A 27,434-nucleotide genomic window follows, 5' to 3' on the forward strand; every position below is an offset into this window, starting at 1 on the left:
TTTTAGTAAGTTTGGACTTGAGATATTCAGTCTCCCTTAAATGGCTTGTTCTCATCTCAGACTGGATAGTCCTCACTACACTGGAACGAGAAGCTTGTGTTAAGACTTTGTAGCAGAGCTTCCAGTTCTTCATTCCAAGAGCTACTTCTGTGCCTGAGGGGTACATGTGAGAGTCAGTCTAATGTAGGTAACCTGGTTGATTCAAAGTCGTGCAATGACTATCAAAGTCAAGAACGTTTTTGTTACCCTGCCCTTTCTTACTATTCTGAGCTCCACCCATTATGATCACTGTTCATGTACTATATGGTAACCTCGCCCATTTCTCTCGTCAAGGCAGAAGTCAGAGCTTTAGTAGTTTGTCCCTCTTTGACACCTATGTCAGAGCAAAGGGACAGTGACTCACCATTGGATTTGTACTGCAACCGAAGGTGATACAATTCTTGAGTTTTCTGGTCTAGAATTAGCCGAAGAAGATTCTGGTACTCCCTCTCTTTTTGAACTAGGTGTTCCCAAAGTCTGTTTTTTAAAAAAACAAGAAACCCATCATGCACAAAGTATTCCCATTTCAATTCATACATTTGGTGAACATTAGATATTGGAAAAACAAAGAAGCAGGTGACTAAAGATTTCTGTCCAGTAGGTTTCTGCCTGTATAGAAGAACTGTCTGTCTTTCTTGACAGCAAAGACCCAATACTGAGAGTGTGGGTGTATTTTACAATGGAGTTGATGTTTGTATCCCTCCTGAAATTCTTACTAAGATGATTTAAGAGGCCCTGACACCATTTGAGGACACGTGAGTATATGGTATACACCAGCAGGCAGACCCTCAAACTGCCAGGACTTTGATCATAGACTACAATGTGCAGAGCTCTGAAAAATAAATTTGATTATGTTTTTTTAGAGCAGTCTTGTTTCAAAATGTATCAAGAACTAAAACTGAATTTCCTGTTGATCATTAGAACTTGGCCAGAAGGACCACCTGATTATTAAAACCCAGTCAGATAAAATAGCTGAATCTAGGCTAGGTAGCCTTCTTTCTCAGCTCATTAGGAGCCCTAGCCAGAGAGTAGCATTCTGGTGAGAACAGCTGGGGAGGCATGCTGCTAGCACTCACTCAGTACTCAAGTAGGACCCAGGACTGCCGGGAGAGCGTTTAAGCCTTAGAGCAATGCTTCGGAAGTGAACATTCTTTTCCATGCACAGATTCTTTAAGCAGTTTACTCAGTCTCAGAGGTAGGGCCTTACTCATTTTGGGACAGTTTTATTCATGGTCTCCCTGGGACATGAAAGGCAAGTTTTTGTGCAGTTAAGCCTCAGACTTCCGGATCTCCACATGCTAGCACCTTAACACTGGAAGGGAACAGGGTTGCAAGTCAGAACCATGGCTAGCCTCCTTTTGTTTGCTTATGTATCTAATAAGATGATTACTTTAACCACCTGGCATAGCCTTTTAATTAGTTTATCTGTATTGGTGAACCAAGGACTCAAGTAAAAAGCTTTAAATGACTGAAGTTCATTACTGATGTTGTCCCAAGAAGGGGCAGCCATAATGTATAAGTGGATGAAAACACTTTTGTGGTCATTTCTTTTTGGTGGACACTTCTACCCCAGCAAGACCACAAGGCAAAAGTACTAGCATTCAACAAGTCAAAAATCCTTTCTCCCCTCTGCCCTGCCTGCCTTTGTTAAGTAGCTTGAGCCACTGTGCTTACTGGCAATGATTCCCATGTTTATGCCAGACCATGAGGCTAGGCAGGGTAAGTTATTAGCTAGTCACATTAATACTGAGTTGGGTGATCACAAATCTTCCTGCAAAGACACTTCAAAGAAATGCTATGAATTTTACTACCAACTTTTACATCTGTTGTCATCTTAAATCTGAGTATTGCCACCATGATCATTTAAAAGTCCAGGTCTTAAAAATTAGTAATATAAGATTAAAATCTTATTAAAATCCAAAACATGTGTCCAGTACCTAATCTCCACCATTGAGACAGCACTGCCACAAGTAAAAAGGTGGCAATTGGAATAATCACCAGCTAGTTTATTGCAGCTGTGGATAATATTCCTTAAAAGGTTACTGACAATTATGAATTTCCAGAGCAAAGGGGAATTACATTCACTATCAAGGTTGGAAAGGCAATCTAACAAGTGACTGGGAAGGCTTAAGGACAGGGCTATAGGACACATCACTGTCTACAAAGTGCTATATTGCCCCTACTCTTCCTAACTGCTGTGGGGCAGACTGCTGGGCCACATGCCATGCTGGGGGCTCTATTATGATGACAAAACTCAGATGTTTTTCTATATGGAAGATGTGTGACCTGTGACAAGGCACTGTACTGATGATTCCTGGCACTGAAAGGGAAGAGGCCCTGGTTCCCGCTGAAGCTATAAATGCACCCTTGCCCCAGTTCGCTGACAGGGAATCTATCTTTTCCGTGTCTGGGGGGGAAGTTCTCACTAGTGACCAGGGAGTCTTGTACAGTGTTTGCAAGATCCTGACCTGTTGGTCTCTTGCCTGAGCTTGCTCAGTTGGAGACTTGGGTCTTGCTGGTGGGGCTGGCCCTCCTGGATAGCCACTGAGCCAGGTCTGGTGCCTCTGGGTGTCACATGCACTTCTTGGCTGAGGAGGTCTACTAGGGGATAGTCCCCTTCTACTTCTGTGTCCTTGTCTACCCCTTCAGTCTCAGAAGCAGGCTCAAAGTGGGCTTGGAGCTCTGTGAAAACATACCAAGGTACAGAATAACACTCAACAAGGCAATTCAACAGTGCTTGCTGTAGGAGGGGACTACTGAGTAAAGAGATGACTTGAATGGATTGCAGTGTAAATATGGTCCTTCCCAGTTTATACAAGAAGCAACTGACAATGAAGGATGTGAAGGCCAGCAAGCCATGAGTGCTATAAACAGGCCAGTGCTCTGCTTGGTGCCTGTTCCAGGGAGCATTTGAGAGAGTAGACAGAAGTGGCCAGCAAGGATCCAGTGTCAATAGGAAGGGGCAACAACTCTAAAGCTGCCATCCTCAGCCACAGTACTGCAGGAGAAGCATACTGGGCACCTCATTTCAAAAAGGAAGCCTCACATTGGGCTTGGGGTGCATGGCTCAGAGAGGTACAGCATGTGCTTCAGAACACGAGACCCTGAATTGGTTCCCCAGAATGACCACGCATGCGTATGGATTACAGGATGATTCCAAGGGAAGAAAGAGTTATGTAATTATCAACTATCTAATAAGCTTGAGAGCATGCACACTGAGGAAGCTGTATGAGCACCAGAGGATCCCTGCCTTCCAACATTGACTCCCTGGTAAGATCAAAAGTATAATCTCTGCACAGTCACCATTACACCTAGGAGGTAGGTAAACAGGGCACCATGAGGTGTTATCACAGACTTGTCGTTCCAGAACGCTCTATGGGAGCATTTACTTAACTGCAGGGAAGTATAAGCCAAATGGAAACAAAGCAACCGCTGTTGGATGCTGAGGATACTACTGGTCTTTTCTTCGGCAGCCCGAATCGGATCTTGAGTGCAAGAAGGCATTTACTTACCTGGAATGAGAATGGTGACTGCAGCCTGCACAGCTCTGCGGATGATGTTGTCCATTGCAAACATCCAGTGGGGCCTAATTAAGTGGTTTCTCAAAATTCTATTGACCTAAAAAAAAAAATCACAAAAGTTCCTATGTCTATTCCATTGTACTTTTTTGTTGTTGTTGTTTTCCGAGACAGGGTTTCTCAGTGTAGCCCTGGCTGTCCTGGAACTCACTCTGTAGCCCCAAGTTCTGGGATTAAAGGCATGTACCACCACTGCCCAGCTCCATTGGACTTTTAAGAAACAGACTTATTCAATTTGCTTCTATTCCCACTGAGATGAATCGTTGCTGTGCTGTCCTGGATTTCTGCCTGGTTCATTCTTCTGAATGAATCTTCCTCTAGATGGACCCTAAGTCAAAATGGATTCTAAAAGATGGGATCAATATCATCAGGCCCCCTTGGTTGTTTATTCAAGGGACATTTATTGATCATCTATGACATGACAGACTGACTATATTGGGAGCATGTAACAAGATAAACCAGATCTGGATTTATAATTGAAGTAACATACATTTGAACAGGCACAAAAGTATAGCCACTGTGGTGGCCAATGCAAATTCCCACATCCCACACGCGCGCTCGGTGGTCAAATGCAATTGGTACACTTCACAAAGTGATGTTATTACTATGTGCTTAATGTTTACAAACTTGGGATTCAGGCCGTAAAGAAATGAGAAGGAATGGGTGCTATAGAAGAACAGAACAGGGTGAGCTAACTCCAGGGCCCGATAGTGCACTCACAGCATCTTGGAACCCAAACAGAATCAGGTGAATCTGGTTGATGGATGAGCTGTCAAAGTCCAGGTCCACCTTTAGTTTTGATATTGTGGCTGCCATCACCCTGTGCTCTGGGGAGCGGATGAAGTCCCTCAGGATTCCAATTATCTGTTTGATGTGGCTAACTGAGAGAAGCAGCTCTTCTGAACTCTGAAAATGATACACACACACACACACACACACACACGAGAAAATCATTTTCATTTGAGTGAGTCGGAGGGAAGGCAGGCAGACATTTCCAAATGCATTGTGGGCAAGTAGCCAGTCCATTTGCTAATGGAATTGTGGAAGCTCCTGAGTAAGGATCTCCTCCTGAATCCCATCATATCCTTCCTGGAGGTCTTGGGGATCCTCCCCAATAGGTGGGTAGACAGAAAATGTCAGCACTAAGCCAGCTGGGAATGCTCCTTGCTTCCTGTCTGACCACTCTACAGAGGGCTATGGAAGGTAGAGTTCATAGCAGGACAATGGCCTCTCTTCAAAGTATCTTCCTATCTATAATAACAGGAGAGAGAACACTTTGCTACTACTGTGGCCTGCTTACAACTTGGTTTTCTTCCATAACCATTCTCCCTACAGTGGCTGTTCTCTCCTGAGTGTAGGCTCTAGCACAGTGGTTCTCAACCTTCTTAATGATGCACCCCTCATGTTGTGATCCCCCAATCTGAAGACTTTTGTTGCTACTTCATAACTAACTTTGCTACTGTTATAAATTATCCGTATCATGTGATATGTGACCCCAAGGGGGTTGCAACTCAATAAGATGAGATCCATTGCTTCAGTGTGTCATATAAGGGGAGAGGGGGAGACCAAGGGAGAGCTAAGCCTCTTAGAGCTTTCAGCTGACATCCAGTTTGCATTCCACCAGAGGGCAGCACCAGTACACCAATGCCAGGAGGCACTGCAGTAAGCTGAAAGGTCCTTTTTGTCAGGAAAGAGAAGGGTGTTGGGAAATAAGCATAGTAATCACTACAATTATGAGAATGCACCAGTATGTAGGACACTTTGCTGTCCCGTTTACACCGGTTGGAGAGAGGAACTGGGCAGTCGGTAGGATTATCAGATGCCTTTCCTCAGCCTGTACCTGGACCACACACTCTTGCAAGTTGGAAGCCACTTGGTTCTGTTCCTCCCAAAGGATTCTGTAAAGGATGGCTCTGCGCTCACTGTCCTTGCGCAGCAGAAAGAGACCAGGGTCCCTCTCCTCTGGGGGTAAGGCTGTGCTTCGGTCATCTAAGGCTGGGCTTTCATCTGGGACACTGCAGATAAACACAGTCAACAATTTCTGTGTGTCTGGGAAGGGTAGCATGTTCTGCCCTGGGGGGAGACTCCAGAAGAGGAATTGTGGAAAAAGGCTGGTAGGTAAGGTGTGTGGTATCCCTTCTCCCCTTCTTGACTCCCCCCTTGGTATCTCCTGGGAGGGAAATAAGGAGATAAGGGCCCCAGGGGGAGGGGAAGGGAAGAGGGAGAGGACAGGGAGGCAGATAGGGTAAGGGGAAGAGGAGACTAGAAAGGGGAAGTGTGGAGGGGGGAGGGGAGAGAGGAAGAACAGGGACAACCAGAGAAGAGAAAGGACAAAAAAAGGACACTGGGTGAAGACAAGTCTCTTTGGTCACCCTGCTTCCCTGCAAAACTCCTTTCGGTAACCCAGCAAGTGTTCTACTACTGAGGAACAACTTGGTATCCTTCAGAGGACTGGCACAGGGGGACAAGAGACAATGACAGTACCTGAGAAGGTGGCTGAGCTGATGTTTGGGCACCTGGACTTTCTCAAAGAATGCATCAGGCTGGGCATCTGAGTCTGGGGAGATTGAGCCATGCTCGCTGCTGCTGCTGCCCACAAGCTCTCCTGATGAAGGCAGAGCCAGAGTACCAGTGCCACTCCGAACACCCTCTGTGAAGAAACAGCCAGAGAGTGGCCAGACCCCCATACAAGGGCCTGTTAATCACGGACTGCTCTAATCCACTGCTACACTCTCTAGTAGAAGGATCCTAGTGAAAATGTAGGGTTGAGGCGGGCCTCACAGTAAGGCTAGTATCTGCAGCGACTTGATGAGCCACACTGTCACAGCCTCTGACTTACCCACTCAATGAAAAGAGGAAAATTTGTTTTCTTTTAGAGGCCAACCTTAGTTCACAGACAGGACTTAACTACATGTAAATGTGTCATGTAGGATTTTGTAACCTTCAGGACAGTGACCACAGGCTTCCCCAGAAAGCCTGTGTGTCCTTTTAGTAAGGTCAGTATCAACACAGGATGACAGGCCAGACTTAAAAAAATGAAGCAGCAGGCTCTACATGTGTTAAAGTTACAAAACCCCAGACAAGAGACCTCTTGCCTTCCTCCTCTTCACATTCCTCAAAGAAGTACTTGAAGTACAGGAAGGGGATCAACGTGACGCTCACTCCCTGTGTCTGTCAGCAAACAGGTAGACAACTGGCTGGGTTTGTATACTCTTCAAACCTCTGGGAGGACTACTGCTCTTCACAGAAGTGGGCCTAGCATGGCAAACCTCTGGGAGGACTACTGCTCTTCACAGAAGTGGGCCTAGCATGGCAAACCTCTGGGAGGACTACTGCTCTTCACAGAAGTGGGCCTAGCATGGCAAGAATGGTACTCCAGGGCCCCAATTTCTTTCTCTGAGCAGGAGAGACACTCAAACCTGGGGCGTACCCCAGCTGTCCAGGTCAGCCTTACCTGAAGGCTTGAAAGCAATTCGGTTCTTTTTGCCTTTGTTCACCTGCCTTAAGAACCCTTCTTGGAGAAGGTCAGCAGCAGTGACACGTTTCTGAGGGTCAGGCTCAAAACAAGACAAGATGAAGGCTCTGGCTTCAGCTGAAAGGGCCTCTGGAATTTCAGGGTGGATCTTAAACATCCCTACCTGCATTGAAGGGACAGTTAACAATGTCAGCATGGGTGAATTCAGGTGCGTGCACTTTCAATGGAAATTGCCATCTCATGAGAAAAGCTTGGTGACATTTATTTAGATGTCCTGTTGCTACATGTTTCTGCTCCTCCCATCTACAAATGGAGTCAACTTCCCCTTCCCTGAAGTCTTAGCTAGTTTCTCATGACTTATACCAAGAAAGGGTCAGGAAAGCAGTATGGTGAGGCTTTCAGGACCTAGGGATGATAAAGCCTGGGAGAGCCTGCTCTTGGGATCTGGAAACCACCAATGTATAAGAAGGAAGCCAGATACACAACTACATGGAAAGAGTAACTGATCCCTCCCTGCTATATCCTCAGTCATGCAGGAGAGCCCTGTCAGATGACCCTGTCCCAGCAAGGCCACCAGTTGGACACACCCATGAGTAAACCTGAGAACAACATTGAAAGACCAATATCCAACTAACTCTGTTTTTTGTTTGTTTGTTTTTGTTTTGTTTTTTCTTTTTCTCTGTGTAGCCCTGGCTGTCCTGGAACTTACTCTGTAGACCAGGCTGGCCTTGAACTCAGAAATTCACCTGCCTCTGCCTCCGGAGTGTTGGGATTAAAGGCCCAGCTGCCAACTGAATTGTGAGGAACAACTGTGTTTTACGCCTCTAGAGCAGTGGTTCTCAACCTCGTACTGCTGTGACTCTTTAATACAGTTCCTCATGTTGTGGTGACTCTCAATCATAAAATTATTTTTGGTGCTACTTCATGACTGTAATTTTGCTATTGTTATGAATAGTTATGTAATTATCTGATATGCAGAATATCTGAAAAGGGATCTCTGTGGGTCTCTACCCCCACAGGTTGAGACCGCTGCTCTAGAGGATGGTGGTTTCAGGGTAGGAAAGCTTCCAGTTGAGAATATTCAAAGTTGATACTATCTTCCCAAATAAAGACTCTAAGAGATAGCACTCTCCCTATGTCTATTTTACCCCCACACCCAGCCTCGATTCTTAGCCTCCAGCTCTAAATCATAAGCGAACACAGCCTGAGGCTGCCACTTTACAGATAAGCAAATTGCCCATCCTACAGATAAGATGGACTCCCCTACAGGCTAAGGGAGAGATAAGTGTTTTCCTCTTAGGATTTTCAAGACCAAGTGCGTCAGTTCTTCCTGCCAGCTAAAGGAGGTCCCTGTGACCCACAGTGGAGCAAGAGTCAGTTCCCAGATATATGTCCCATCAAGGCATAGAACTCTTTTGTGAAAACTGCATAACCTCTTCCTATGAATGAAACTGTTCTCATTAGATGTTCTCATCAGAGGCTGCTCGCTAGCGTTTTTAGGAGCTGTCATTCTAACCTCCACTGCCTTGCTGTGCCTTTCCCAAGTCCACTGCGTGACCCAGAGGTAGAAGCCATTCTGGTCTTTGATGTCTGTGCTCACTGCCCACTCCTCAGCTTTCCTGGGGGCTGGTTTTCACTCCCTTGCTCTATTCTGTGAGCTCTAAAACTACAGAGCCTTCTCATTTTATCTCTATAAAGCTCTTAACCAAGTGGCACATCTCATTCTCAAGACACCATGCCTCATAGCTTGAAAAAATGAATAGCTTAAGAGTTAGAAGAATATTAGATGCTGGACAGAATCCAATCACCAGGATTTGAAATGCAGGACATTATTTGTAGCACCCCTCACCTGTGCAATGGGGAAGAGATGTTGGCAGTGCCTACCAGCAAAGGACCTGAATCTAAAGAGAGAAGAAGCAGTTCCTCTCCGGCTCTTTGAGTGAAAATAGCAAAGTGGGTAGCACCTGGCACCTTTCAAGTGTATGGCTGGGGTGGGTATAAGAAGGGGTCTCCTGTGTCCCAGGATGACCTCAAACTTAGTATGTATCGGAGGATGGCCTTGAACTCTGGATCATCCTGCCTTTGCCTCCCAAGCGCAGGGGTTACAGGAGTGTACCAAACATGCCTGGCAAAAGTATATCACTAAAAGTGCTTTCATTATGTTTTTGTTGCAAAAACTGATTTCACCCCAAAAAGTGAATAAATTCCAATGTTTGTACAGCAAAAGCAGGAAGTTACTTTGCCCTGTGAAGAAGACCTTTCATGGCTATCAGCTGTGCTTCCTGAGCACTATAAGCCTTCAACAGATCAGAAAGCAGATGGAATGGTTTCCTTAGCACCAGTTGCTCCAGATTCCAAGACCTGTGATGGAAGCTACATGTATGGTCTTCAATGGCTGGAAGCTGTTTCTATATTACAGCCCTTACAGTCAGGGTTCTATTGGGACTAAAAGGTCAGAAGACTCTTGACTTTCTATCTTGGCCTTGCAATTGTCTGGGCAGCTGACTCAAGGCAAGCAAGCTGAGAACCTTCTGCCAGGGCCTGACTTCAGAAACAGAAGAATCCTGTGTTTCACATCTGGGGAGTTCTGCCCCAACATCCAAACCACCTAAACAAACAAGTATATTTTACCTTAAACATGGCTGCTTGTGGCTCACCAAGCTCATGGAATGGAGGCCTGCTGGTTGCCATCTCAATGATGGTGCAGCCCAAGGACCAGATATCAGCTGGAGCACCGTATCCCCGAGGTCCTTGATCAATAATCTCAGGTGCCATGTACTGCAGAGTTCCTATGTGGAAAAAAATGAACAAGGATTGGGGGCACCATATTGTTTAAAAATTTAGTGGGCTACATGTGTGGATTTCACTGCTTCAAAAATGGCGAATGGAGCCTTCTCTTGTGTGAAAACCACTTGGTTGCATCATTTTTTGACTCGTGGCATGCTTTCCTTTAACAGGATTCACACTGAAAGAGGATTTTTGGCTCTGGGTTACATCACTCAGGATGATATTTTCTAGTTCTACCCATTTGCCTAAGAATTTCATAAATTCATTCTTTTTAATAGCTGAGTAGTACTCCATTGTGTAAGTGTACCACATTTTCTGTATCCATTCTTCTGTTACAGGACATCTGGGTTCTTTCCAGCTTCTGGCTATTATAAATAAGGCTGCTGTGAACATAGTGGAGCATGTGTCCTTATTAACAGTTGGAACATCTTCTGGATATATGCCCAGGAGTGGTATAGCCAGGTTTTCAGGAAGAACTATTTCTGATTTTCTGAGGAACTACCAAACTGATTTCCAGAGTGGTTGTACCAGCTTGCAATCCCACCAACAATGGAGGAGTGTTCCTCTTTCTCTACATCCTCACCAGCATGTGCTAGCTATCACCTGAGTTTATGACCTTAGCCATTATGATTGGTGTAAGGTGGAATCCCAGGGTCGTTTTGATTTGTATTTCCTGATCACTAAGGATGCTGAACATTTCTTTAGATGCTTCTTGGATATTCAAGATTCCTCTGTTGAGAATTCTCTGTTTAGTTCTATACCACATTTTTTAATTTTTATTTAATTTTATTTGTCTAACTTCTTGAGTTCTTTGTATATTTTGGCTATTAGCCCTCTGTCAGATGTAGGGTTAGTTAGGATCTTTTACCAACCTGTAGGCTGCCATTTTGTCCTATTGACAGTGTCCTTTGACTCAGACCCAAAAGGACATGCATCATATGCACTCACTGATAAGTGGATATTAGCCAAAAAGTACAGAATACCCATGATACACCCCACAGACCCTAAAAATGAAACAAGAAGGAAGGCCCAAGTAAGGATGCTTAAATTCAGGCAGGCGTGGTGGCGCACACCTTTAATCCCAGCACTCGGGAGGCAGAGGCAGGTGGATTTCTGAGTTCGAGGCCAGCCTTGTCTACAGAGTGAGTTCCAGGACAGCCAGGGCTACACAGAGAAACCCTGTCTTGAAACCCCTGCCCCCCAAAAAAAGGATGCTTAAATTCCACTTAGAAAAGGAATTATTTTATTCCTTTTATTATTTTATTCCACAAAATAATCATGGGAGGCAGAGGGAAGGACATGGGTGGGAGAGGAGAGAGGAGGGGGAGAAGGGGGGGCAGAATCAGATATGGTGGTAGACAGGAGAGAGCCTCAGAGGGTAAGGAGAATGAATGAAAATATGCAGCTGTCAGGGGTGGAGTGGGGATGGGGAACTTCTAGAAAGTCCTGGAGGCCTCAGATGGGGGAGGCTCCCAGGACTCAATGTAGGTGACCTTAGCTGAAATGCACAACAGTGGGGATAAGGAACCTGAAGAGACAGGTAGTCAGACAGGACCCTCAGTAGAAGAATGGGGACACCAACCCACCTATAAAACTGCTCCTCTCTCAAAGAAATGCAGGGATAAAAATGGAGCAGAGTCTGAAGGAATAGCAGACCAGTGACTGACACAACTTGGGATCCTTCCCGTGGCCGGGTACCAATCCATAACACTATTACTGATACTATATTGTGCTTGCAGACAGGAGAGTAGCATGGCTGTCCTCTGAGAGGTTCTACCCAGCCACTGTCTGACACAAATACAGTTACTCCCAGCCAAACATTGGACAGAGATCGGAGACCCCTATGGAAGAGTTAGGGGAGGGAGTGAAGAAACTGAAGAGGATAACAACCCCATAGGACGACCAACAGTGTCAACTAACCCAGACCCCTGGGAGCTCCCAGCGACTGAACCACCAACCAAAGAGCACACACGAACTGGTCCAAGGACCCTGTACTGGCTAGTTTTGTGTCAACTTGACACAGCTGGAGTTATCACAGAGAAAGGAGCTTCAGTTGAGAAAATGCCTCCATGAGATCCAACTGTAAGGCATTTTCTCAATTAGTGATTAAGGGGGAAAGGCCCCTTGTGGGTGGGACCATCTCTGGACTGGTAATCTTGGTTCTATAAGAGAACAGGCTGAGCAAGCCAGGGGAAGCAAGCCAGTAAAGAACATCCCTCCATGGCCTCTGCATCAGCTCCTGCTTTCTGACCTGCTTGAGTTCCAGTCCTGACTTCCTTGGTGATGAACAGCAATGTGGAAATGTACGCTGAATAAACTCTTTCCTCCCCAACTTGCTTCTTGGTCATGATGTTTGTGCAGGGATAGAAACCCTGACTAAGACAGACCCCCTTGCACATATATAACAGAGAGCTGCTTTGTCTCGCCTTAGTGGAAGAGGGTGACCCTAATCCTGTAGAGACTTGATACTTGGGGGGAATCCCAAGGGGGGCACCCTTTCAGAGGCAAAGAGGATGGGGGAGGAACTCTGTGATCAGGAAGTGGGAGCGGGGTCAGCATTTGGGATACCAATAAATAAAATAAGAGTTAAAAAAAGAATTTTTAGTCCCTCAAAAGATAATAGAGTGTAATTCAATATGCATGTTAATGCATGCCAAATATATGAAACTAGAATGGGAGAAACAAGCTAATCAGAAACAGTTAACATGGTAGAGAAAATGCCACGGTGATGGTGATGGTGGTGGTGGTAACAATGATAGTAAAATGCAGTGTTAGAGTAGAATGTAGTGTTATAGAGCTGGAGAGATGGCTCAGCCATTAAAGGCTAGTCTCACAACCAAAATGCAGTGCTCTAACAGAGATACATACAAGGAGGCACATGTGAATGAATAAATACTTGATTAGGCTTTGTCTGAATCAGAGAAATTATCAATGTGTTGATTATTTTTTCTAACAAGCAAAGATGTACAGGGGGCGTGGAGGAAGGCAAGAGTGCTAGCCTGCAATGTAGGTCTAATCTCCAGAAAGAGGGATGGGCAAGAATCAGGTAGGGGGTGTCTCAAAAGCCACTGCTGTGAGAAAACCACCAGGGAGCTCCTGGCCAAAATTTGCATACTGGATGAGTTCTACTTTTGCCAAAAATAAGCCATTCATAGGGAACAGCATGACCAACATGATCCAAAAGGACAGCTGCTGATTCTGTCACTGGAGGAGGTTTTTGCTATAACAATCAAGGAGGTAGACAAAAAGACAGGAAGGCAAAGAGGAGAGCTTGAGCCAAGCTCAAGTATGGAGTTCAGGAGACAGCCAAAGGATGGGTGATCTGGGGCAAGGTGACAAAAGGTGGCAAGAGAATAACCTTTCTGAAGGCTGACTTTGGACTTAGTCCTGTGGGTCATGAGTCACCAGAGGATGCCACAGGGATCCTCTGGATTTAGACAATGACATAACTGGCTATGGCAACTGGAATGTGAAAGGAGCATTGAGGGGAAACCCATGAGGTAAGAGGGAGGGAGTTTGGGGAGGACAATACAGGGTTTTGGGAGCAAAATATTTTGTTTTCCTTAAATACGGCATCAGAATAGAAGTGGAATTGTGGCCATGACATTAGATCTGTGGAGTGGCAAAGAGGATTAGAATAAAACAGCAAGCACAGAGTTGACCTTAGCCGAGGTGTGCCGGCCATACTGATATGCAGAGCAATGAAAGGCTCTTTCTCAAGGCTATAAAACAACCAAAGGAGGTTTCCTGAGGGTTTTTTTTTTTAATCAATGAAGTTACTACATTCTTTTCTTGAGAAGCCATTTTCCCTTCCTATAAAATATCAATTAAAGGAGATAATGTCTTACTCTATCTCAGGTCGACTTGCATCTTACTATTATTGTAGGCCAGGTTAACAAGAAACTGTTCTTGATTTTTCTGCCTCAATCACCAGAGTATTGGGTTCACAGGTACAAACCATTAGGCCTGGCATCATAATTCATCAGTGTCTCACTATATAACCCAGACTAGCCTGGAACTCACTATATAGTCCAGGCTAACATTAAACTCGTGTTGAATCTTCTTCCTCAGTCCTCCAAGCCTCTACAAATATGACCTAGATTCCTAGGACAGTTGTGACCAATACAATGTTCTGCAAGAATGGGAACGTACTCTGTGCAGTCTAACATGGTAGCCATCAACTACATATGACTATTATGTTATGGAAATGTGGTTAGTGAGACAAAAAAAGAAATGAATCTTTAAATTATTTTAAGTTAGTTTCAACCACTTAAGTTATACATTAGTCAGTATTGGTAAAGACAAACAGGTTAGTGGGGTACATATAAAAGCTGGCTTTCAGAGCCAAAATGAAGTGGCAGAGGTGGGGGGGGGGGCGACTTCTCAGCCAGTTGCAAAGTTGGGCAAGATGAAAACACATCTCCTGTGTACTTGTACTGTGAGGAAATCCCAGTGCCTCAGGAAGGAAACTTGTGGTGTTACAATATCCCCTCCAGGCTGTTGTTGCTGTGACTAACATAGGACTGGTGTTGGTAGGGGATGCTCCTTCTAAGAATGTATAACTAAGTACAGAAAGATTTAGCACTCTACTGTTTGTTAAGTTCTCATGTTGCTCTGCTCTATGATGCTGGGGCTGCTATCTCCATGCCTCCTTACCTGCAGCTTTCTGCTAGCTTCTCTAACTAGAAGGCACTAGAGAGACTTTGGAAGGGTGGAGGAGGACCGTCTCTTCCCTGTATGCTTGTTGTCCCTGTGAGCGGGCTTTCATGTGGAACCTCAATTGACTGTAATATCCAGGGATTTTTTTAAATCACTCTATACTCCTAGAACCAGCTTCCTTCCTCTCGGAGATATTTATATCAGTCTAATCACATATATCCCTTCTCAAAGTTCTGATCCCACCTTACCATCTGTGCACTCCCACCCTTATAAAGGCCTCCTGATGTCTTAGTCTCCTTTCTGCCTTTTTAGTTTCAGTACTGGAAAATGCTCTATGAAAACAATTGAAGTGGTTTCTATTTTCCTGCCTGGACTACAGATCATATAACTTAAAAAGTGTATATATCTTATTGATATATATTCATTGTACATAGTGATTGGTCTCATATTCATACAATTATTTCATATACTTTAAGCATATTCACACCCTTCTTCTCCCCCTTTTTCCTATTTCCATTCATTTCTCCAGATAGAATCTGTCTCCTACTTTTGTGTCATATTTAGATGTGATTTAAGAATCTATATAGGGTAAGGATCCACAAATGCAAGAAAACATACACTCTGTCTGACTTATTTTGTTTATAGAGAGGGGCAGACAGAAGATGTGGAGGGAGGGGAAGGAAGTGGGAATGGTGTTATAATCTCAAAAATAAAATAAATTTGTAAAAAGAACACGAGAATAAATTTATATTATATAGAACTCAAAAATAGTACTAAACCAAACAATGATGGCTAACTGACCCCAAATGACTGTCTACCTTGACATAAACCTTTCATAATTGAAACCTACTTAGTTTATCACGTTAAGATAAATGTGGAATTTTCTCTGTATGAGACCACAGTGAGTATCAACCATTATAAAAGGAAGAAGTCAGTAAGGACATCATATTATTTATTGTGGTATAATAAATTACTCTCAAATTTAGCAGCTTAAAAGAATGTATTGGTATATGGGGTACAGGTCAGTAGTAGCATATTTGCTTGGCATACATAAGGCTCTGGGATCTATCCTTAACATAACCAACAAAGGTCATTATGATCTCGTATAAGATTGAAGATGGATGCTCAGAAGCATCCATCTGAGTAGACAGGTACTCTCCTCTGAGAGTGCAGTCCAGATGTGGGCTGTGGCTACATGATTTAAATGTTAGACTAAAGAAGCTAGGTCTACTTTGAAGCTCCTTCATTCATCCTGGGATGAGTAGAACACTTCCTAACTTCAGTCTCTCATCACATGGCATCTTCTAGAGAACTGCTCAAGACAATTTCTATCAGTGAGAATCAGCTGATAGAAGGAAGTGGACACTTTGCTGCCACTATCACTTCTAACTTTTCCATTCACTGGAAATAAGTCACCATATTCAATCCACATTCAACTGTAATAAAGGCCTGCCCCCATCTGACTTCTGGTCAGAAGCTGATAGCTTGTAAATAATTTCCATGTACTACTATGTATATGACTTCCATAATTCTATAAGATTGGGCAAAGAAGGTGACATCTACTATTATTCCACATTTAACACAGGAGGAAACTAAAGGAGTTGAAGTTAGAACCTAGGCCTATCTTTGAGTTCAGAACTTGACATCACTGAATTATGTAACAAATCAAAACATATTGCTTAAGAAAAAGCTGCCTGAAAAAAATGGCTCATGCAGGGCTTCAAAGATACAGTATTCCCTCTTTCCCTCATACCTGGAAGATACAGAGCATTGGTGGAAACCTGGGCATTCCATTTGATTCACTACTGTATTCACATGTAAGAATCTGCTCAAATAGAACAGCGACAGAGAGATGTGGAACTATACAAATACTTCAGATAAAGGACCACCCATGGTGATATGTGTGTAGGCATTTGTCAGTTCTACCAGAGGCTGGACTCTGGAGAAAACTAGTGAGTGGCATTGTGATACATTTGAACCATGCACAAATCTTAGAAAACTGCCTTGTCCTGCACCTGGCTCTCTTTGAGGCCTTACCTCATCTGTCCCAGCCCTCAGACACCTGCTGTGTCCAGGGGGTGGTATAGAATTCACAACACAGTATCCCAAAGACCCACAGGAGCTGACTCAAGATCCCTTGGGATATATTCCACTGGAAGCTTTTAGGTAGTTCTCAAAGCAGGATTTCCACATTTTCAGCAAAGAAAAACGTGGCACTAGGTGATTCTTTGACAGAGGAACCAATCATCTAGGTCTGAGACAGGGACAACAGGAACATCCTCAGTACAAAAGTTTGGGCACCCCTTACGCTGGAGCCTCTCACCTAAATCAAGGGGCTCAAAGACTTTCGAGAGGAAAGCAAACAGATGTGAGGTAGACAGTGAGGGCAGCTTCTTTTGAGAATGGGGCCAGTTGTTTACTTGGTGCCAAATAAGAGGAGTAAGACTGGGGGAATCCCTAGAAGGGTATGGCTCACAGCAACTCTAGCAGTTCAATGGATTCCAGATACCCACTCTTGAAAAGAGACCACACATGTTAGTGTCTCCTATGAGCTCCTTGAGATTTTGTTAGTAGCCCAAATTTCAACTCTTTATATTAAAAGAGTAGTGAAAAGAGAAGTATAGTACAACCTTCCATGGTGGTGGTGAAGGTCCTAATTATGCTGTTCAGGTGATAGCCTCTGACACTGTAAGGTCTGAGGATACAGCCACACCCTTTTCAAAGCTGAGTTGAAGGTAACACAAACATTAGATTCAAGAGGTGGGGCAAGTTACTGCCATGTAGCTTTTGGATATTTTTCAAAGAACTACAGAAACAGTCTTCTAAGTTCGAATGGCTCCATGGAAAGAAAAAGAGCAGTGAATACAATGTGAAGAATAAGTGGTTGGAGAGGTTCAGGGGACACTCAGCCAGTAGCCAGTCCAAATATCCATCCATGACATGGGGGTTACATTCAGCAGGATCCAGCAAAAGAAATGAACATCAAACACCAGGCCCCAAAGTGCAGAGATCCAGATCCAATTTACAATGGCGTTAGTTACCTAAGATGCAAGCTGCCATTCCCTGTGTTTGCCTTTTTGAAGATGCTTAGTTAGGAAAGAGTTGAGAAAAGAAGCTAACATTACTGACTGTAGAGTAGAGGCAGGGAGAGGGGCAAGTGAATTAGCACCATGAATGAGGACCAGCGCACTGGTGAGTACACAGTCTAGACCTTTCCACCACCCACTCTGATCTGCTGCATCTACAAGTTTCACTGTGATTCTGTCATCCAAAGCAGCTGGAAAAGTCATAGGACAAACCATAAAGCTGCTCTGGGCTAAATGTAAGGGACAGTAGGAGACAAAACCTTTATGACACCTTATATGTCCCACAAGCTTAACATGTTAATTCCATATAGAAACTCAGTTCTCTTAAAGACCCCCCAGCTCTAAAGGCTTATATATTCTACATGCAAATTCATATTGATTATATTTATTTAATGAACAAATACTTTAATTTCACTTGCTATAATACTGGTGCTTGTCAAAATATTTCAATATTGATTATATTTATTTAATGAACAAATACTTTAATTTCACTTGCTATAATACTGGTGCTTGTCAAAATATTTCAATATTGATCCATTTCATCTATGGTAGCTCCCCCTGATATGTGTTTTTGAGAGCTTTTCCATTTGTTCTGTAACAGTTTCTAGGAGATGAACTTTCCATTTTTGTAGAAAACTTGTTAAAACAGGATGTTTACAGGGAGGTGAAACAACTGGGCATCCTAAGGGGAAGCAAAATATTGCACGGAAGTACACAACTCAAACTATCTTCAGGAAGTCCATGAAACTGACTAGATTTTCTATTTCTTCTTGAGGATGCAGGGTCCTAAACAGTAAAGACTGATGAGAGCTACTCTCAGATGAGGCAACTTGCAAAGAATACTCTCAGACTAGTCCAGCTGACTAGAAGCAGAGGTGAAGCAAGAGAAGAGAAGAGAAGACCAGCAAAGACCAACCAAGCCAAGCTGCCTAGAAAAGGCTTAGACCCCCCCAAAAAACAACAAAAAACAACAATAACAACAAAAAAATGTCGGGCGGTGGTGGCGCACACCTTTAATCCCACCACTTGGGAGGCAGAGGCAGGCGAATTTCTGAGTTCGAGGCCAGCCTGGTCTACAGAGTGAGTTCCAGGACAGCCAGGGCTACACAGAGAATCCCTGTCTCGAAAAACCAAACAAACAAACAAACAAAAAAACTCTGAAAAGGCTTAGACCAACTGAGTCACTTGAAAAGGTCATTTTCTAAACTTTTTGGCTACCTACAGGCTGTGCAGTGTGCCCCAGCTTTTGTGAACTATCATCCATGTTGGGGTGGGATTTGGTTATCTAGCTGTGTTTAAGTCATTTCTGCTCCTGTAAGTAACCCTTAACCCATATTCTTGTAAGTAACTCCAATAAAATCATTGGTTCATCAAGTTGGATTTTGGTATATCCATACTTTGGTCTGTCATGGACTCCTCTATTTGGAGTGAATAAACATGTGTGTTGTGTCTCTTGTGGAAAAGTTTGTCATACAACACCACTTTACTCAATAAAAGTCTGAGGCATAGATATACAGACAGAGAGTAACTTATATGTCTAAGGTGACACAGTGGTTGAACCAGAAATTGGGACTGTTAATCCTAATAGGAAGATGTATATAGCTTTCATCAAACAAAGGTTCCTGTTCTGGTTCTAATCCTAAGTATGTATGTAAGTGGGATATAAAAACATACATCCGCTGGGCGTGGTGACACATGCCTTTAATCGCAGCACTTGGGAGACAGAGGCAGGCGGATCTCTGAGTTCAAGGCCAGCCTGGTCTACAAAGTGAGTTCCAGGACAGCCAAGGTTACACAGAGAAACCCTGTCTCGAAAAACCAAAAAAAAAAAAAAAAAAAAAAAAAAAGAACAAAACAAAAACCAACCAACCAAACAAACAATACATGCATACAAAGGTTCCAGTGTGAGTGACCACAGAACAACCTACTATCACTCATACCTTAGAAGATTATTTCCATGGAAAGGAATAAAGGCCTGGTACATGCCATAATGTACAAGCCTTGGAAATATATCACTAAGGAAGGGAAATACTTTAAAACTGTGTATTGTCACATTACATGTGCAGGGCTATCCCAAACATGCAAATCTGCACACATATCAAGTTAGCCCAATGACTGTCTGGGATTGAGACCAGAACTGACTGCAAAGGGAGGGGCACACGGATCTTGCAGGGTAACAAAAATATTCAAAAATGGAATTGTGGAAATGGCTGCAGGATATGGTAAATTTGCCATAAACCATTGAATCAGGCATGCATCTCACGTGATGCTCTATCTCCATGAAGTGTTGAGCCTACTACAACAAAGACAAGAAAGCTTGGTGTGTGGTTCTGAAATAGAGCACTCACATGGCATACACAAGGTCCTGTTTCCAGCTCCAACACTACAAAATTGGGTTTTGTTGTTGTAATTACTTTATCATACCTATGGCAAAAGCCCTTCCTCATAGGAACATAGGAAGGGAGGGATCTAGGACATGCAACTGACTGAAATTATTGTTTCTCCTAACAAGGTTCAGACAATCTTAGAGCATCTATGAGGAAAAGTTCCACCATTTTTTCTAGCATAGCCAGAGTTCTGTACCAGCCAGCTGAGACTTCCTTACAGAACTGTTCTGTTTTGTAAAGAGTAATTATATGTAGGACCCTTTCTTCACCAAAATGAGAGTTCCTTCTTTATTATCCCTTAAACATTCTGCAGTATTTTGCAATGCAAGATTCATGCTTTCTTAAGCAAATTACTTGGGAAATGTGATATGCAATAATGTATTTCCCATGTGATATTTTTCTCCTCAGGGATACTAATTATGCCATCAATTGTTGGCGTTTTATGATTTTTTTAATTTTTGGTTTTTGAGACAGGGTTTCTCTGTATAGCCCTGGCTGTCCTGGAACTCACTTTGTAGACCAGGCCTGCCTCTGCCTCCTGAGTGCTGGGATTAAAGGAGTGCGCCACCACGCCTGGCTGTTTTATAATTTTGAAATAAATTCCTGCCATATCAGAGCCTCTCTTGCTATATATGGTCAAGCTAATTGGTGGCTTCCAAAGAGGAAGGTATATGTTATTTTCTTTTTTTGGTTTTAAAGATTTATTTATTTATTTTTCTGTATGTGAGTACACTGTCACTGTCTTTAGATACACCAGAAGAGGACTGTGGATTCCATTACAGATGGTTGTGAGCTACCATGTGGGTGCTGGGAATTGAAATCAGGACCTCTGGAAGAGAAGTCAGTGCTCTTAACCACTAAGCCATCTTTCCAGCCTGTATAAGTCATTTTCAATTAAAATAGTAAAATGCTGAGAGAAAAGGGGGCAGTCTAATATACATATTCATAATATATAAATATGGACATATTTATATTCGTATCAGAAACTATAACTTCAACATATTCTTTATGTGGGAAACACTAATTGAGTCCTGGTGTAGCCTTGTCCCATTTTGAGACACATGTACCTCTACTGGCCATACAACTAAAAAGTTGTTTTTTTTAATAGATTCATATTTCTTTTGATGGGGAACATGTTTCCACTGTGGGTGCCCAGGGATTAATACACAACATTCTCTTATTGAAGAAAAGTCCTTTAGATCTGGAACATTATTTACCATAGATAAGACCAACTTTGTCCATTGTACAACTTTGGCCATTTCAAGGACAGCTCAAGAACCTGCCATCTATACTTATTCCAGAACTATAAGGGTATGAGAACTGTTTCACAGGTGTACCCAGCATGCCCTTTGTGATCGTCATGTTCCTCTTTGGGAGACCACAATCTAATTAAAAATCAGCACTTGTTTCCAAGGATCAAGGTTTTAGCTATAGTTGCTTTTAAGTAGGAATTTCCAAACGCCCCAGGCAGCTTGCGAGAAGGCCTTCTAGCTACTGGTGTGGAAATGGAAAAGCAGCTGGTAATTTATATCACCTTTGAGTCCAGTCCCTGGCAATAGTCAGAGTGTTTCATCACCAGCAGGTGGACGAGAAAAGGCAGTTTTTCAAACTCACATAAAATATCCTATTTCCCCAGAAGAATTAGCCTCCCTTGGAAATATAATCATATCAAAATGCAAAGTGTTAGAATTCACTATGGTAAAGAGCTATCTTTATGACAGACCAATAAAATGTCCTAGTAAGTTACACAAAATTACCCAATATTTTGACTGGTGTGCTATCAACTGTGAAGACATACTGCCATTTTACTGAGTAAGAACCCTTAGGATGGATAGTTCAGCAGAATTCTTTGTAGAAAGCTAAGAGGAGAAAGTAGGGTATCACAGATAGCTATATCAGACAAGCATCTCACTAGAACAATGTTAAAACACTTTAAAGTCAAGGACAATATTTCATCTGCATTAAGAATCAAAATGGATAAAGCTTGAAACAATCATCCCAAGTGAGGTAATTCAGACCCCAAAAGACAAATAGTGTGTTTTCTCTTATATGTGGATGTAAACATTTAAAATGGAAATATATGTTTTTAATCTGAAAAGCCACAAAAGTTAGGTAGCTAGTAAGTGACCGGGAGGAAGACAGGGTCTATCTTCCAAGGAAGGGGAAACAGTAAGGAGCTACAAAAAAATATAAAGGGGAAATAGAATAAGGAGGATTAGTGGGGAGGGGGTGGAAGGAAAGAGTAAGAAAGGAATATGGGGGTGGATCATTAACACTAAAGCCTTTTGAAAAGTCATATGGAAACTGGCTACTGTAGAAGCTTCCTAAAATATATCTACATATGAAAGGAAGTTAAATGGAGTCATTATGTAATGGGAGAGACAATGCTCCAACTAGACATTCCATGCCACTAAGTAAAAGCTCCACAACTAGGAATGAGTTCCATCGTGTTGGGACATTACCCAAAGGGCTTCCAGAGAACTCCCAAACACCATGAGTATCATCAAGTTTACTGATTGTTTTCCATAACCTGATGGAAGTCCCTATTGCTAAAGACACAAGTTACTTAGCACATTGAACATGGAGAAACTGACCTGCTGCTCAACCACAAGTTTTACCCCTACTGATTAAGGTTCATGATGTTGGATAGTACATTGTTCAGTAGCAGAGGAAAAAAGCAAGCATCAATATCACCTAGCTATAAACCCTGTCACCTAGGGCAGTGATCAACCCTGCAAAAGATACTTGTACAATAGTGACATCAATGTTATAGGAGTAACCAACTTCTTTCCCAATTGGATTTAAGGCCCATTCCACGAGATGCAACACATACCTGACACTGCTTAAGGACAAGAACTTGAGAAACCAGATAGTTCATGGGCCTAGGAGAAAACTTGTTACTAATAGTATGCCCTTTGGTCATGACCCCTTTGAACGTCACACATCAGTGATGGATCAAGGAAACAGTGTCTTTTAGACACAATAGGACTGATACACATATGAACTTACAGAGGCTGTGACCATATGCCCAAGACCTGCACAAGTTCAAAGCACACAAAAGTCCCAACACTGAGAAGAGGCAAAGTCCCACCCCTAACCAAGAAACTATTTGCAAAAGATACCTGATGGGACAGGGAAACTTAAGATTGTCGCTTAGTATATCACCTATAGTCCAGGGCAGGTAGGCTAAGAGTATTTGCCCAAGAGTAATTGCCAATATGAAATCGATTCCTGTTTTTGCACGTTTTGTTTTGCTTGATTTCTCTTCGTAGATTTCAAGATGGTTATTTATTATTTTATTTATTTACATCACAAATGTTGTCCCCTCCCTGTCCCCCCAGCAGAGTTCTTCCTCCCTCCCCTTCACTTCTGAGAGGGTGCTCCCCCCGCCCTGACATATCCCCCAACCCTGGGGCATCAGGTCTCAACAGGATCATTCTCTCCCACTGAGACCAGATATGGCAGTCCTCTGCTACATGTGTGCCAGGGGCCTTGGACCAGCCCATGTATGCTCGTTGGTTGGTGGCTCAGTCTCTGGGAGCTCTTTAAAAAAAAAAACATGCACACTGAGTAGGAGGAGAATGAAAAAGAGGGGAGAGAGAGAACATGAAGTTGGGTGCATAGGGTGGTGGGAAGGATCTTGGAAGAAGAGCTGGGGAGCAGCAAGAGTATAATCAAACTATATTCTATGGAATTTCATATGTATTCTATAAAATATTACATTCTAAAATATGTTAAAAGTTAGAAAAATCAAAATGATACTGTGTTGAGAAGGGGACCAATAGTTGCCGGGGAGTGGTGGCGCACACCTTTAATCCCAGCACTAGGAAAGCAGAGGCAGGTGGATTTCTGAGTTCAAGGCCAGCCTGGTCTACAGAGTGAGAAGGTGACCAATAAGTAGTTCTCAGATGACCACAGATTGAGGAGAAAGCTTAGATCCAAGATGGCACTACATAACCAGCTATGCTCTGCTTACCTGTAAAGGTCTCGGTGCATGGGTTAATTCCTGCGAGGCGTTTAGAGGTTCCAAAATCAGAGATTTTTACCACTCCACTATAGGTGTTCACCAGAACGTTATCTCCCTTTAGAAAAAAGAACAGCATTGAGTATATAAAGGAAGATTTAATTGAACCAGCACCCTATAGTATGGGGCCTTTAAACAAACTCTACTAAGAATGGACCTGACATGGGGTGGGGCTGTCTTGATAAGCTGTCTCTCCCTGTGAGTGGATGATTCAGGCATACTATAGTGACAGCTTAGAAAAACACCACCTTGGTTACTTAGAGATCCCATACCTTAATGTCTCTGTGCACTATCTGGTTTTCATGGAGATACTTCAGGCCTTCCAGGATCTGTTTGGTATAAAACTTGATAGTGGGTTCCTTCATGGGTCCCCATTTAGATCGTAAGAGAGCAGAAAGGCTTCCTAGAAAGTGACACAGCAAAACCAAACCAAGAAACAAATCAAAAACAAAAAACAAACAAACAAAAATTCGCCAGGATACAAAGACTCACTTGTAAGGAATCAGGGAAGTAAACCAAGGTGATAGTTCTAACACTGGTATTCAGATCATCACTATTCAAATAAAATAGCATAAGATTATTATTTCCATGTACACACTTATTTTACCCAGCTGCTCACTGCCAAGCACGTTTCCAGAAGCTATTTGTAATATCATCTAATTTAACCCACCCAATGCCTAGCTGAGATACAGGCCTACTTATATTCCAATGATGCTTACTTCAAGTATTATAGCAATTACTACTCTAACAGTGTATTTACTTAACCACAAAACTGAGATTCCAGACTCTTAATATCTGGACCCATTCAAACTACCAGTTCTAGATCCAAAGACTTCTCACTTCCAATACCCTATTCCCTACACATAGGGACTTTATATGCAAAGCACTAGTATTTGGTTTTATTATCCACTTGTTATTTTGCAACATCTCTTTAAAAGAAACTGCACATTGTGATATGAAAGGGTTAGGGATACCAGATATAAAAGAGGTTTAAAGAGTGTGGAAGTTTGGATGTCATTGGCCTTCACAGACTCCTAGATAGAGAGGAAGACTATTAGGAGGTGTGAACTTGTTGGAGGAAATGTGTTACTGTGGAGATAGGCTTTAATGTTTCATAAATGCTCAAGCCATGCCCAGTGGGACAGTCTCCTTCTGCCTATGAATTAAGATGTAGAACTCTCAGCTCTTTCTTCAGCACCATGCCTGTCGTCATGCTGCCATGTTTCCTGCCTTGATGATAATGGACTGAACCTCCTAAATTGTAAGCCATCCCCAAATTAAATATTTTCTTTTATAACCATGGTCATGTTGCATTTTCACAGCACACACAAATACACACACACATACACACACAAAAACAACAACAACAAAAGAATAACTAACTGTGAAACGGGGGATGGGCTTAGACGGAGGAAAGGCAGGGATGTAGGAATGCACCTTATCAAACTAAGGGTGCATAAAAAAGCTGTATAAACTAGGTAGTGATGGCACATGCCTTTAATCCCAGCACTAAGGAAGTAGAGGCAGGAGAATCTCGAAGTTTGAGGCCAGTCTGGTCTACAGAGTAAGTTCTAGGACTGCCAGGAATACACAGAGAAAATGTGTCTTGAAAAACAAAGTAAAAAAGTCATATAAAAAGGCCATTATTGGTTGTGAGCCTAGCCTTTAACGGCTGAGTGGTGCACACCTTTAATCCCGGCACTTGGGAGGCAGAGGCAGGCAGATTTCTGAGTTCGAGGTCAGCCTGGTCTTCAGAGTGAGTTTCAGGACAGCCGGGGCTACACAGAGAAACCTTTTCTCGAAAAACCAAAACCAAAACCAAAACCAAAACCAAAACCAAAACCAAAACCAAAACAAAAAAACAAACAAACAAACAAACAAAAAAGATCATTATTGGGCTGGCAAGATGGCTCAGCAGGTAAGAGCACTGACTGCTGTTCTGATGGTCCTGAGTTCAAATCCCAGCAACCACATGGTGGCTCACAACCACCTGTAATGAGATCTGACGCCCTCTTCTGGTATGTCTGAAAACAGCTACAGTGTACTTACATATAATAATAAATAAATCTTTGGGCAGGAGTGAACAGGGAGTGAACAGAGCAGACTGGAGCAAGCAGAGGTCCTAAATTCAATTCCCAACAACCACATGAAGGCTCACAACCATCTGTATAGTTACAGTGTACTCATATACATAAAATAAATAAATAAATCTTTTTTTAAAAAAGGCCATTATTTCATAAACTATTTTAAAAATACAACAACAACAATAATAGTAATAAAATATTTGAAGGGAGGTATCTTGCAAGGGTGGGTAATACTGCTCCCAGAAGCCATAAATTTTTATAAACTAATTTTATTTTGTGTGTATGTGCTTTTGCCTGATTTGGGGCCTGTATGTGCACCATGTACATGCAGGAGCCTCCAGATGTAAAAAGAGGGTTTCAGATCCTTTGAAAGTGAAGTTATAGGCATTTGTGAACCATTATGTACATTCTGGGGGCAATAAGTGCTCTTAACTACTAAGCCATCTTCACAGTTCAAGCTATAGGTTTTAAAATGAAAATCCCAGTGCAAGGTGTGGGATACCTTCCTTTGAAGTTCTAACCAGCAAGGCCCCAAAGGCTCTTAAAACAATATAGGCTACTGCCATTGCTCTTGGTTGCCCAACAGAAGTAGTTAGTAGATCTACTGCTGAATACAACATTGCTTATAGGACACAGAAGAGAAATCAAGCTGGAACTGACCAGGGAGCTTCCTCTCTGCTGGCTGCTTTTTATAGGTTTGTAAAGTGCCATGCATTCTGGTAGTGTAGGAAGGTAACCAATGGTATACACAGTGGTTAAACAATACATATTCCAATATTGACCAAGCTATCAAGATGTACTCACTGAGGCAATAGTGGCATAATGGTTATGGGGGGCAACCAACCATTTTCTATTGGATTTTAGTTCCATTGCCCAAGAGGGCATACATACCTGCTATTATGAATCATCTGTTCAAAAGCCTATGACTGGGGAGATCATAGGCCCTAGAGGAGAATCTATTACTGTTGTATAGCTAATACACACATTAAACTGCCTTCTAAATATCTGGGTTTATGCTGCTACTTCCAGACCTAGTCAGAGAAGTCTTTTGATTGTGGGCAGTAGTTAATGCAGGCTCACAACTGGTCAAAGTACTGAGAATAAAGTATTGTTGAGTGCTGAGTTCTAAGCGGGACACCTTTATCACTATTTTTGAAAGATAAGAGACCTTTGCAGGATGAGGAAGTAGAAATAATCTGAGACAAAAAATGTGGAGGAATACTAAGAAACATTGTCATTTGCATATGACATGGCCATTGCAATTATAAACACATAGCAACTTAAGGTAGCCTGCATATGAGCTACACATGATTGG

General features: G+C 42.7%; 1 protein-coding gene across 1 annotated transcript in view; it reads right to left on the reverse strand.

Moving 5' to 3' along the window:
• The window catches only part of Map3k15 (mitogen-activated protein kinase kinase kinase 15), a 148,983-nt gene that overhangs the window by 836 nt on the left and 120,713 nt on the right, over nt 1-27,434 (reverse strand). The window contains exons 17-26 of the mRNA XM_021152935.3: nt 24,308-24,438; nt 23,988-24,093; nt 9,724-9,881; nt 7,072-7,255; nt 6,102-6,267; nt 5,458-5,632; nt 4,338-4,523; nt 3,552-3,657; nt 2,508-2,721; nt 404-516 (exon numbers count right to left, since the gene is read on the reverse strand). Coding sequence (XP_021008594.1) covers nt 404-516; nt 2,508-2,721; nt 3,552-3,657; nt 4,338-4,523; nt 5,458-5,632; nt 6,102-6,267; nt 7,072-7,255; nt 9,724-9,881; nt 23,988-24,093; nt 24,308-24,438 — 1,539 coding nt within the window. The remainder of the gene's footprint in view (nt 1-403; nt 517-2,507; nt 2,722-3,551; nt 3,658-4,337; nt 4,524-5,457; nt 5,633-6,101; nt 6,268-7,071; nt 7,256-9,723; nt 9,882-23,987; nt 24,094-24,307; nt 24,439-27,434) is intronic.

Source organism: Mus caroli, unplaced genomic scaffold (genome assembly GCF_978045245.1).
Source record: "Mus caroli unplaced genomic scaffold, Mus_caroli_1 scaffold_5, whole genome shotgun sequence".
Taxonomy (NCBI): Eukaryota; Metazoa; Chordata; class Mammalia; order Rodentia; family Muridae; genus Mus; species Mus caroli.